This window comes from Equus caballus, chromosome 4 (assembly GCF_041296265.1).
Source record: "Equus caballus isolate H_3958 breed thoroughbred chromosome 4, TB-T2T, whole genome shotgun sequence".
NCBI lineage: Eukaryota > Metazoa > Chordata > Mammalia > Perissodactyla > Equidae > Equus > Equus caballus.
The window spans coordinates 61,701,356-61,713,935 of record NC_091687.1 but is presented as its reverse complement, the minus strand read 5'-3'; the positions used below and the strand labels follow the sequence as shown (position 1 = coordinate 61,713,935).

Below are 12,580 nucleotides of genomic sequence, written 5' to 3'. Positions count from 1 at the left end.
GACTTGTGTTAGAATATATAAAGAATTCTCAAAACTCAATATTTTACAAAACCAAAGAATTCAATTAGAAAATCGGCAAAACACATGAATGGACATTTCACCAAGGAGGACATTCAGCTGGCAAACGGGCACCTGAGAAGAAGTGCAGCCTGATCAGCCATTAGAGAAATGCAAATGAGCACCGCACTGCTCCATCACTCCACGCCCACCACAGAGTCCAGGGCTACCGTCACTGTTTTTATTTCAGCCATTTTGATAGATGTACTTTTCTAATTTCCACTGTAGTTTAGCTTAATCTTTATAGTAAACATAACTAAGTGCTAATTATAAAAATATTTACTCAGATTACAATAAGATGAGTAGAGACAAAAGCTAATAAAGCAGACTCTTCTGGGTGTTAGTGAGTCTTAATTTTCTGTAGCCTTGATGAGAATTTTCTATCACAAAAATGAAAACGTTTCATTTTGTGCTCACTTTCTCAGGACATTTTTTTCCCTATTCTAAAGTAGTTTTACATATTTATGTATTTAAACTGGAGATTCGCTCATTCATTCATTCAATTAAAATGTACTGAGCACCGACTCTGCCAGGCCCCGATCTACCCAGCTAATGACGACAGAATTTAACCAGTGTCCTCTTCACCAGGGTTCTAGTCAGGACTTCCACAAAACAACCTCAAAACTAAAATTTAGCCTGTTTTACACACTACATTCTTTACAAATAACAAGCTTGAAAGGCAGAAGGAATCCATCATGTAATCTTCCTTTATTTTCTAATAATAGTTATGACAAATAACCTAAAAGACATACTACAAAAGATGTTCCTTGCCACTTTCTTACTTGGAGTGGGCTGAAATGCCATGCTCTGGCAGTTTTGAATGACGGTTTTTAAGAAAGCTTTTCCTTCTTCAGGATAGATAACTGTGGATGACATTCAGCTAGACCCGCCTTTTACATGACTTACAATAGTTTGTGATGTCACAAGTTTGTTTACACAAGTAACGTCCAAAATTAAGGAGAGTTACCTTTTTGTATCTCATAATACATTAGGAAAAGTGCAGTGGAAAAAACTCACCTTTTGCAACGAGAAATAATTGCCAACCCGTGTTAAACTACACCACAAGGAGACAATCAGTACAATCTAGAATGTGAAAACCTCTACAGGACAAAAGATGCAGTTTCTTCAACAAAGAAATTGCAAAGGGGAAAATGGCAGAATAAGAGACCTTAAGCAATATATTAACCAAATGCAATGTGTGGTCCTTATTTGGCATCATAGGAACAACCAAATATATAATTTTTTTCCAACATAATCAGGGAAACTTGAACACTGACTGAAAATTTGATGGTATGAAGGAATTAATGTTAATTATTTAAGGTGTGATAATGTGGTTTGTTTCTAAGAAGGGTCGTTTGTTAGAAATGCAGACTGAAATATTAACAGAGAAATTACACAACGTCTAGAATTTGTTTCAAAATAATTCACTATGTGGTAGCAAGAGGAAATGGGTGGGGGAGGGGAGAGAGCTTGGTCATGAATTAATAATGTGTTAATTGTTGAACCCTTAGGTACGTAACAGCTCTTTATATTATTCTCTCTACTTTGTGTATGTTTAAAATTTCATAATAAAAAGGTAAAACCAGAAAAAAGAAAAGAAGTGAGAAAGGAAGGGAGGGAGGGAAGTCATCCCAAGCAGATTGCTTTATGAAAGGGACAAAGTGGTACTTGAAAGTGAAAGTATGTCAGAAATATGGATCTGAAAATGTTAACCATTTGTTCAACATGTATTGATACCATTAACATAATGATATCTTCATATTTATCTACCTTTAAAAAATACGATTTTTCCATTATTATAAAAATAAAACATATGCGGTTAAAGAGAGAGAGAGAGAGAGAGAGAGAAATTTCAAATACAGTCTCCCCTCCTACTGGACATCCAGTTTCTTGTCCACCAATCCAGAACTTTTATACATATTTTATATTATATATATAATTGGCACATATAATTTTTAACACAATGGGAACATGCTATAAGTGCTGTTTGGTACCTTGCGTTTATTCACTGCACAATCTTTTAGAAATCTTTATATGTGAGCATACATAATTCAACATTATTTGTTTTAAAAACAGTTTGTTTTAGAACAGTTTTAAATATACAGAAAAATTGTGAAGATAGTAGAGAATTCCCATATATCCCACACCCAGTTTCCCCGATTATTACAACACATCACATAGGCAGGGAGGGAAGGAGGAAGGAAGAAGAACAAATTTAGTTTCGGGGAGTGATAAGAGTGTTTTGTCTTGTCTTGTCACTTCCCTTCAAAGTCCCCAGCATCACAGGACACCAGGAGGAAGCCTTGCTTCTGGGATATTCTTTAACGATATTCTTTGGTTCCAGCCTAGTCAGTTTCCAATCAGTTTCCCAACATCAAAACCATGCTTTCCTAGAGCAAGCCCCAAATCAAAATGCCACCATCAGTCAGCATAAGCATATCTCGAACACGTAAGTGTTAAGCTTAGAGCCAACACATCCAAAACAGCAGCACATCCCTCCCACCTCTCCCTGGAGGGATCTGTCTCCTCCCTGGATGCTGGGGTCCTCTTGGTGCCTAGAGCTGTCCCGGGCCTCCTTGGGTCTGCTCTACTCAGGGTATCCCCTGCCCCTGGAGCTGATGGGTTTATTGTCACTAAGGTGTGAATGACTGGTAGCTGCTGTTACATCCAGTATGAAGTATGAACATTTTGAAGGAGAAAAATCCCTTATCCTAAACATACAAGTTTCTAAAGGTAGAATCTAGCCATCACGATTTAGGAAAGCGGGGGAGACATACACCCCACACAGACACACACACAAAGGGGTTTCAGCCCACCCTTCCAGTTACATCACACAGGTAGGACTGTCCCATTTACACCAGGTAACTCTGTTCCTTGGAGGGAAGAGGATCTAGCATGTCAGACTCCATGAAACAGACTGTCCGGCAGGAAGAAACTGCTTATTCACACATCACAGAAGATGAGCTCAACATGCCTGGAGGCAAGGGTCTTCAGTAATGTAGAAAAATCAAACTGCTCACGCTGGACATTAGAATATAAAAAGAATAGAAATGCCTGACTCCACAAAAGACACTGAAACGTGTTTCCTGTCACAGCCACCTGCCTTTTCATTAGGGTTCTGGGTTCTGTCTCATTAAACAGAAGAGTTGATTCGGTTGGGTCCATCTAATTGTTCTTATTAAAATATGTAACCATAATATTTTAATTGTAAATTAAAGTTGCATGCATGAATGAATCTGGATTCATTTTAATTTTACAATGGCCCAATGCCAAGGCCTTTTTATGGGGAAGATCCATCAGCCTGGATACTGCTCTCCCAGGAATTCCAGCCAATGTGCAAATGGAACATGTTTAACTAACAAGGGAGACTCTTACTCCCTGTTCTCCTCGGTCTAGATTTATTACAGTAATAAAGCTATTTTAACAAGAGAGACTGTGGTTGATTCCTCACTCTCCAAATATTAAAAAAAAAAAAATTACCAAACTCCTAGGCTGGTACTACCCATTAGAGAGAACTGAGATATCACTCCTGGGTTGTCCAAATCTTGTACAAGAATGGTACATAGGTCTCAATTCATGGGCCACCCACATGATTAATTAGTAATGTCTACTGTGGGCACCGAGTGGAAACTGCTTGCAACACACACACCGCCCCCTTGATCTGGATTCTAGAACAATCAGTGATATTGCATTCAGCCCTTACATATGCAGTTTGGTGGGACCCGAAATATTTTCCACTAACCAACAACCAGCCACTAGGATATTTAAAAGCTCAACTGAAACCTCCTCAACTTCTAACTGGCATTGACCACAGGGTGCTGTCGGTGTAGGTGTAGGCGGTGAGATAAAAATACCTTTCATAATAGAGGCTTTAGGAAAGCCTCTTCTTGACTTGTAAGCTCAGGCCTGAAGGCTAAGGAGGAGTTAGCCAGTCAACGTGTGAAGGCTGGGGGAAGAGAGATTATTCCAGGCAGCGGGAAAAACGTCCGTGAAAGCCCAGGGGCCAAGAGTGCATAGGGCATTCAAGTCTTGGAAACAAGCTCCAAAATAAGGAATGAGAAGTGTCCTGGGGTGGAGCGAGGAGTAGAAAATGAGCCCAAAGAAAGAAGCAGGGGCAGATCATACGAAGCGTCTAAACAGAAGATGGATTGATGGGTGACAAACAGTAGTTTATTACAGTACATCCAGAATCTAGCCTCGCTATGCGTATTTCTTGATGACAGAGTAAATTTCTAAACATTATACCTCTTTCTCCTTATGGTATTTTCTTCCCTTTTCAGTTGAAGAACTTTCCAGTTTAAAATTCCTTAATGTTGTAATATTATTATATGGTTATTTATAATAAATGACTTTTGCAAGGTCAATAAAATGCTTTCTTTATGTAGTTGATTAAAATTTGTGTCTAGTTTTTAGTAACTGAAATGAGTTTATAATAAAAATCAAGTGATTAAACCAATCAAGAAAAAAAAACTTCTTCTCATTAAAAAAACGTCTTTGTTGCTTTCATTGGTAGGTTTTTCCCCCAAGAGAACAACTTTTAAAATGTGCCTTTAGGGGCTGGCTCCGTGGCCAAGTGGTTAAGCCTGCACGCTCTGCTTCAGCGGCCCAGGGTTCACCGGTTTGGATCCTGGGCACAGACCTACATACCCCTCATCAGGCCATGCTGTGGTGGCATCCCACATAGAAGAACCAGAGTGACCTACAACTAGGATATACAACTACATACTGGAGCTTTGGGGAGAAAAAAAAAAAGGAGGAAGATTGGCAACAGATGTTAGCTCAGGGCCAATCTTACTCGCCAAAAAAAAAAAAAAAAAAGCATAAAAGAAACCCAAAATGTGCCTTTGGAGGGGCCAGCCCAGTGGTGTAGTGGTTGGGTTCACGTGCTCCACTTCAGTGGCCTAGGGTTCATAGGTTCAGATGCCAGGTGTGGAACTACACGTCGCTCATCAAGCCACGCTGTGGTGTCATCCCACATACAAAATAGAGCAAGATTGGCATAGATGTTAGGTCAGTGACAATCTTCCTCAAGAAAAAGAGGAAGATTGGCAACAGATGTTAGCTCAAGGTCAATCTTCCCCAGAAGAAAAAAAAGTGCCTTTAGAATAGTGCCAGCAATTGCCAAGATCCCGCTCCCTCGGCACAGCCTGTCTGTGGTTAGACTGATGCAGGTGTGTAGTGAAGAATTCAATTTACCCAAAGGGAGGTCTGCCCTCTGCCCTCAGCTCCTGGGAACTGATCTCTAGGTCCCTGCAATGCCCTGCCTGGCAGGAGTATCTTTGGTTGCCTAGGCTTTGGCCACTGGACAGTCTAACAATGTGAAAATGACAGGAGCTTAGGGCCACACTGTATCAGTTGCAACCTCTGGAGGAACTGGAGACTAAAGGTCTTAGCCCAATCCCAGGAGGAGTGGAGATGAAAGGTCAGCCACACAGGCAGTGTAGGACTGAGCCCCAGTAAAAACTCTGGACACCAAAGGCTCGGGCAAGCTTCCATGCATATTGTCACACATTGATGCTGGAGGGTAACTCCATCAACTCCATAAGGAAAGAACCACCCGCAAATGCTCTGCATTTGGACCCCTCCCCAACCCTCTCTGTGCGTCTCTTCCTTTGACTGGCTCCAATTTGCATCCTTTCCCTGTAATAAACCATAACCGTGAGTATAATAGTTCTCAGTGAGTTGTGAGTCTTTCTCATGAATTATCAAAACGGAGAATGGTTCTGGGAACCCAAACTTGTAACTGGTGTCAGAAGTGAGGGCAGTTGTGGGGGCTTGCAGTTTGGCCAACTTCACAGAGAAGGTATTTCCTGAAGCAAACAGTGTGGTCCCGGTATTGTTTAACACAGGGGCAGGGAAAAAGTATACCTGGTCTGGTACTGTGTGGGGTCACCTCTGTGGGGGGAAGTTAGCGGGACCGACTGGAAAGGGACACAGGGGTGCTGTGTCCTTTCTGGGGTGCTGGAAACATTGATACCTTGATCCAAGTGTTAGTTACACAGGTATATACATAGTGAAAATATACTGAGATTAGGGCATTTTATGCATTTTATGGTACATATGTTGTACCCAATTTAGAAAAGTTAAAAAACAAACCAAAACACTGCATTCAAGAATAGGGGAGCCCAGCCTGGAATTAAAAGCTGGAAGTGGGCTGGACAACTGAGGAGAACCTGAACCCAAAGACAGGGCTGAAAGAAGGGATGTGAGATCTAGCAAAGAAGTTTCTGGATGAATTCTCTGAAACGGATTGTTTTAGTGCTTTAAATTTGGGCAAGGTAAGCTAACGGACATGTGGCCGTGTGACTGTATCTGTGCCTGTCCGTGTGTGTACACGTGTGTGCACACTCCCTACAAAGGCCCGTGTGCTGCTGTTCAGTTTCATTAGGCTCACCTAGTGACGACCTGTGTGGTCCAACAGCAGGCAGAGCAGGACAAACGGGTACTTCCAAGGGAGGGCCTCTCAACAAAGGGGTGGTGTGGTGGTTGTCCTACCCTCCACCCAGGAGACAGAAGCTCAGGAAGCTGCGATTGGAGGCCAGAGAGGCCAGGCCGGGTTCAGCCTTCCCTGACTGTGTGCAACCAAACCAAGAGATCCAAGAGGGAACAAGCAGGGCAAAACTGAAACTAATGGCAGACAGTTCCCCGGGTTACTACCAAAGGGAGGGGAATTCAGATATGAGGCAACTGAGTAGAAAACCAAGAAAGCAGGTCGGAGGGAGGCTGCTCAAAGCAAAGGGTGGGAGGTAGATCCTGGGAGAATTGCGAGTCATGGAAAAAGACAGTTTTATAAGCAGTGGGTGGGAGTGAGCTGAGAGACAGCTCAGACATTGGAACCAAAGAACAAGGGCCAAGGATGCTGCATGGCTGGGGAGTGGGGGCATGGCGGCAGTGGGGCAGGAGGGCGGGCATCCCGTTAGTGCTCCGCTAGGAGCCCTGCAGTATCTTGACTCACCACCACAGATTTATGGCTAGGGAATGAAGAACTAATCTGCAGTGAGTCAAAACGCATGGGTTATTTATTTTTGGATTTGTGATGACATACCTCTTTCTGTTGTTCTGGAAACATCTTCAGCACAGGACACGATCAATCTGAAAAATAAGATACCAATACTCAGTGATGTGGAACCTCCATACTGAGGGAGATAATGCCTCTCATGGCCTCCCACCCAAATTCCCCAAGAGAGCCGGCCCGCCCACAGTCTCTGAATGGTGAGCCTCTGCTCCGCCCTCCCTCCTGTCCACTGCTGACCGGACCAAGGCGAACATCGGTCCTCACTGGGCACTGGCAGTTTGGGACACGGCACGTCTAAGGCAGTTAGATGATGGCAGGCCCTCAGACTGGAAGGCCAGCAGAGTCAGGCTGGAGTTGGAGCCTTGGTGAATCAGAGGAGGCTGCAAATGTGGGGGAGCAGAGAGGCCATGAGGGGTAGTAGGGGAAGCTGGCTGGCAGTGAGACGAAGAGAATGGAAAAGATGCCCAGAGAGATCCACCAATGAGAACAGCCCTGACCGTTTTACCAAGAACCCGAACTTTCGAGGAACAGGTCATTCCTGTGATATTTAAACTACTCCAGAGCTGAGATATGAGGCAGCGTGGCCTCAAGAGGGATGAAGGTCAGGACCTTGCCTCTGACCTCCCAGTCAGAGCAGTCAGCCTGTTGGTTGATTCCAGGCCCTACATGCCCTGGGGTTGTCTATTGTTCTTTAAACCCTCATTTATTGTGGAAGCCCGCTGGACTTGACACCTACTCCCTGACAAAAAAAATTAAAACCCCCTGACTATATGCTCGCGTATGCATTCTTGCAACTGAAAAGTGGCTATGGCTGTGTGGTCACTACTATTTGCCTTTATCTTGATAATATAAGTCTGACCCCATTTTCCAGATAATTATTATCATCCACAAATATCTTCTGAGTCTCTACTAAGGTCCTTGGCACTGCAGGGAATAGGAGGAAGCAAGAGCACTAGCTCCGGCCTCCAGTCCCACACGGCGTCGGGGAGGAGGTAACCCATCGCAGGCAGAGGAAAGGAGGTCCTGCAGGAGGTGAGCAAACCACACCAGGAGCAGCAGGCGGGTTTCCAAGGGGAGAGAAGTTCCTTTCACCCGGAGTGGGCAGGAGACCCACGGAGAACGGGGGAACTTCCATGTTCACGAAAAGAAGAGGAACAGAGGTGTGACAATGGCATGCACAGACAATGGAAAAAATCGTGATGGAGAGTCAAGAGAGGGTGACCAGGCCAGCTCAGCTGAGGGAAAGGGTTCATGGAGAGTGGAGTGTGTTGAATTGTTGCCACCAAAAAGATTTGTCCACATCCTAATCGCCGAAACCTATGAATGTGATCTTAGTTGGAAAAGGGTCTTTGCATATAGGTGGGCCCTGAGTACGATGACAAGAGTCCTCATAAGAGACAGAAGAGGAGAAAACAACGACACACGCAGAGGAGAAGAACATGTGAAGACAGAGGCAGAGATTGGAGTGATGCTGCCACAAGCCAAGGTCACCAGAAGCCACCAGAAGCTGGAAAAGGCAAGGAAGGATTCTCCCTGAGAGCTTTCAGAGGGAGCACAGTCCTGCTGACACCCTGACTTTGGATTTCTGGCCTCTAGAATAGTGACAGAATAAATTTCTGTTATTTTAAGCCATCGAGTTTGTGGTCATTTCTTATGGCAGCCAGAGGAAGCTAATCCAGAGAAGCTTTGTGGGGATTAGATTGGAAAGATAGTCTGGGGTCATAATTGGGGAGGAGGGAATGCATTTGCTCATGCATTCACTCAACAGATGTTTATGGAGCTTCCACGATGTGCCATGTGCTAGACTAGGAGTGGGACACGCAGTGGAATGCAGAGCAGACTCAGAGCTTACAAGATGACTTCATAATAACACTGTGGAAATAATACGAAAGGAAAGGACACCCTATTATATGAATAGAGAGACTAAATGGGGGTTGGGGGGAGAGAGGAAGACTGTCGTCAGGGAAGGTTTTACTAAAAAAGTGGCACTTAAGCTGATGCCTAAAGGATGGTGTAATTTAGCCAGGAAAGCAAAAGGAGACAGACATAAGCAGAGGGGCTAGCAGGTGCAAAGGGGTAGAGGCTGGAAGGAGGAACAGATCAAGAGTTGGGTTATTGAAGGGATTCCTGCATTGGATGAAAGCTAGACCATGGGTTGCCTCCATCTCAGGATCAGGCTGTGTTTCCTACACACACCTCGGTGCTCCACACAGCTAAAACACTGATCAGGTGGGTCCTCTGCCCTCATGAGTTCACCCCTTTCAGATCCCTCTGCAAACTCCCACTCCTCTTCCACGATTCTGCTCAGAAATCACTTCCCCTCTCCTGACCCAGCTCTCCGGCCCCTTATACAGTGTGTTGTATGGTTCCCTGTCAACATCAACCTCACTAGCATTATAATATTTGTATATTCTCTGTCTCCCCCAATTGACTACATTTCTCCAACACAGCAGATCTGTGTTTCCTTGTGTAATGAAACTTCACAGCCATTCTGTGAGGGAGATTTGAGTGTCCTCACTTTACAGCTAAGAAAATAGAAGGTCAGATGGATTAAGTTGCCTAAGATCACACAGCAAGCGAGAGAGCGCAAGTCCAGTTTCAACTCAAGCCAGTCTGCTTCCCAAGCCTGTTCCTTCCATTGTCCGAAGCTGCCTCCATGCCTGTGTGATATGAGCAAATAGTTCATAGTTTGGGTCTTAATTCTCCCCAAGCGCTTGAGCTTTTCCCACTCAGGCAGGACTCAGCAATTCTAATAAGGTGTTGGCTACCTGAAATGCTACAGACCAAGTCAGACTATGAAGGTTGGAAACTGAAAAGTTTAAACCTGTTCCAAAACATCCCAGAGAACCACATGGTCAATCTTCAATATTTTAAATCTGGATAGTGCAATGGGGAGGAGGGGACACTTTCATTTTTGACTCCACACACTTTCATATGGTTTGAATTTTTCCAGTTAACACAAATTAATTTTATACTTTTTGAAGTAACAATTGTTTAAAATAAATTAATCATAATTCTATTCAGAAGAAATAGGGACTCAACATAAATTACAGAAGATTTTTATCTCATGTAAAATAAATAGCAGATGCAAACATATGAAGAGATGCTATCTTTATAACAACAGAAAACGTTATTTGGTACTAGACCTTGCCATGGCATTTACTGATGGAGATGAGGAATTTAAACGATAGCACAATAGTATGGTTTGAGATAAAAGGGCACTTGTCTATCATTTAGCAAACCAAAGCTGCTAATCAGAAATTGCCCCCTGAAAAAACTAAGCCTTCCTGATGGCTTATAATATTTTAGATTTGTTTAGATTTCCAAATTCCCCAGACTAGCCCATGTGTCTGTCATAATAATGTACATAGAGAATTCTCGCTTCACTGAGACTTTTATGCCAACAAGTATGGAAATCTGCCTCCAGGTGACAATCAACAAGGCTGTCTTTGGAGCATTTTATCTCCCCAGCACCACCAGGGAACCACAACACACCCGGATGGTTACCCACTGAGATTTATTCTCCTTCGCACTAGCCTTCCTTGCAAGAATTATTAGATCTCACCACCATTCCAAACAACAAGGGTGATTTCCCCAACCTGTTGTTAAGGTTAGAGTTGGGTACACACAGATGACAGACAGACAGGTTTGTCCCCCTACTGGGAAACATGGCAGCTATGAAGACACATCTGAGAGACTCAGCATGTGTCTTCACAACTCTATCACCACCTGGAGAGTATGATTTGCCAAAACCAGAAACTTCTGGAGAAAACTGTCTCCATTTTCCACCTTGGCATATTTCTTCTATAAAATACAAAATGTTTGTGAAACTAAGATAGAATTCTACAGAGCAGGGGTCAGCAAATTTTTTCTGTAAAAGGCCAGACAGTAAAGATTTGAGGTTTTGCAAGCCATACAGTTTCTGTTGCAATGACTCAAACCTGCAACGTGTAGTGAGAAAGCACCCACAGATGATAAGTAATCAAAGGGACATGGCTATGTTCTAGTAAAACATTACCTATACAAACAGGCGGCAGTAGTTTGCAGACCCCTGCTATGGAGCAGTCAAGTACTGCATTTTCAATTCTATGCCTTAATAAAACTCTTTCTTAGATTGACAGGAAAAAACCTGTGTGATCCTAAGCTTGATCTGTTTACCTCTGGGTGGTCTCCTCTCTGACAAGCAAACAACTGATGGGGAGCCTGCAGACTATGTATGTGGGTTGAGTGAGAAAGGATTACATGCTTTTTCCAATGGTAAAATAAGGAACAATAAGTAGGTTTATATCATTCTTTAAAATTCAAATGGGGAGTTGAGATTTAAGTAGCATAGTTTGGGGTTTTCCTCCATCCCATGTCAAAGGCTGATTAATCCAACAAATTTGTTAATCATGCAATGAGATCTGAATTTATATCAAAGCCACAAAGACATCCTAAACTGAATGAAACTGGTTTCATCGAAATTCTACACGGTTATTGACCCACTGTAACAATATACAATTTCGTAGACCAAATATGCATGTTTTTCTGTGTTTCCAACACAGAAGCCAGGAGAAATCTCATGTGCTTCTAGAAGAAAGTGTAGGTATATTCATAACTAGCTCCATGGTGGGCAAGGCCTTTCTACGAGTAGGGGGTGGGGTATGAGGATATTTTTATAGGGAATAACTTTTGTATCTTTCTTTTCTTTGCTATGTTAGAAGGAGTAGTTAACCCTCGAATAAAATACACTTAATCTCTTCTCCCTTCTGGAGGTGTGCCCAGGTCCCAAGAGCTGGGGGCTTGAAGCTGGGGACAGGCCAGCAAACTGCAGGGGGGTGGGGGTGGGGGGAGTGTGGAGGAAGTAAATAAGTACAAAAGATGCCATCTTTCTATTACTTCTCTCCGTGTCTCACCATCTTGCTTTGACACTGCTTCCTCCACTGCCTTTTCACCCTAGTCTTAGAGCCATCATAATAACATCTTACCTTTTTAGTGTTACAGAGACCCCACTCAGGGACAGTTGTGCTTAGGAAATGGCATCAATCACCCAGTTTGTTTCCTATTACAATTCGGCTTCTAGAGAGGGCTATTTCATAAGGAAGTTGGTATTGAGGGAAAAGGGTGTGAGGTAGGAACCCCAGCGAGCACTTGAGAAGGCCCAAGTCAGGGGTTGGCTGAAGTGCCCGGGTCAGTCTCAGAGGGATTTAAGAAGGTGAGAGGAGAGGGGTGGCTGTTCCCAGGGGCACCAAGGAGCTGTGTTGTTTTGGGGTTCTCAAAAGCTATCACCCACCCCTCAGGAGGAGAGCCTCCTCTGGTCTGCACCCAGTCCTGTAGCCCTGGCTCTGCCAGTGCGCACAGAGGAGGAAGTTGTGTTCTGTCCACACCTGTGTCTCACCAGCTCCCTGCCTGGCAGGAGAAAGAAAGGCTGGCCATGCAGGCAGGTATGGTGTGGCCACTGCGCTGCCCTGTGAAATGGCCTAGGGCACTGAAGGCCCCAAAGAGTCCTCCGGGACAGCCAGAGGAACT

At 43.8% G+C, this 12,580-nt stretch overlaps 1 protein-coding gene across 9 annotated transcripts in view; it reads right to left on the bottom strand.

The window, feature by feature from the left end:
- SNX10 (sorting nexin 10) overlaps positions 1-12,580 on the bottom strand; it is a 76,241-nt gene that overhangs the window by 20,394 nt on the left and 43,267 nt on the right. For all 9 annotated transcript variants that reach the window (XM_001916378.5, XM_023639408.2, XM_023639410.2 and 6 more), the window contains exon 2: positions 7,103-7,149. In XM_001916378.5, coding sequence (XP_001916413.1) covers positions 7,103-7,126 — 24 coding nt within the window. In that variant the 5' untranslated portion in view covers positions 7,127-7,149. The remainder of the gene's footprint in view (positions 1-7,102; positions 7,150-12,580) is intronic.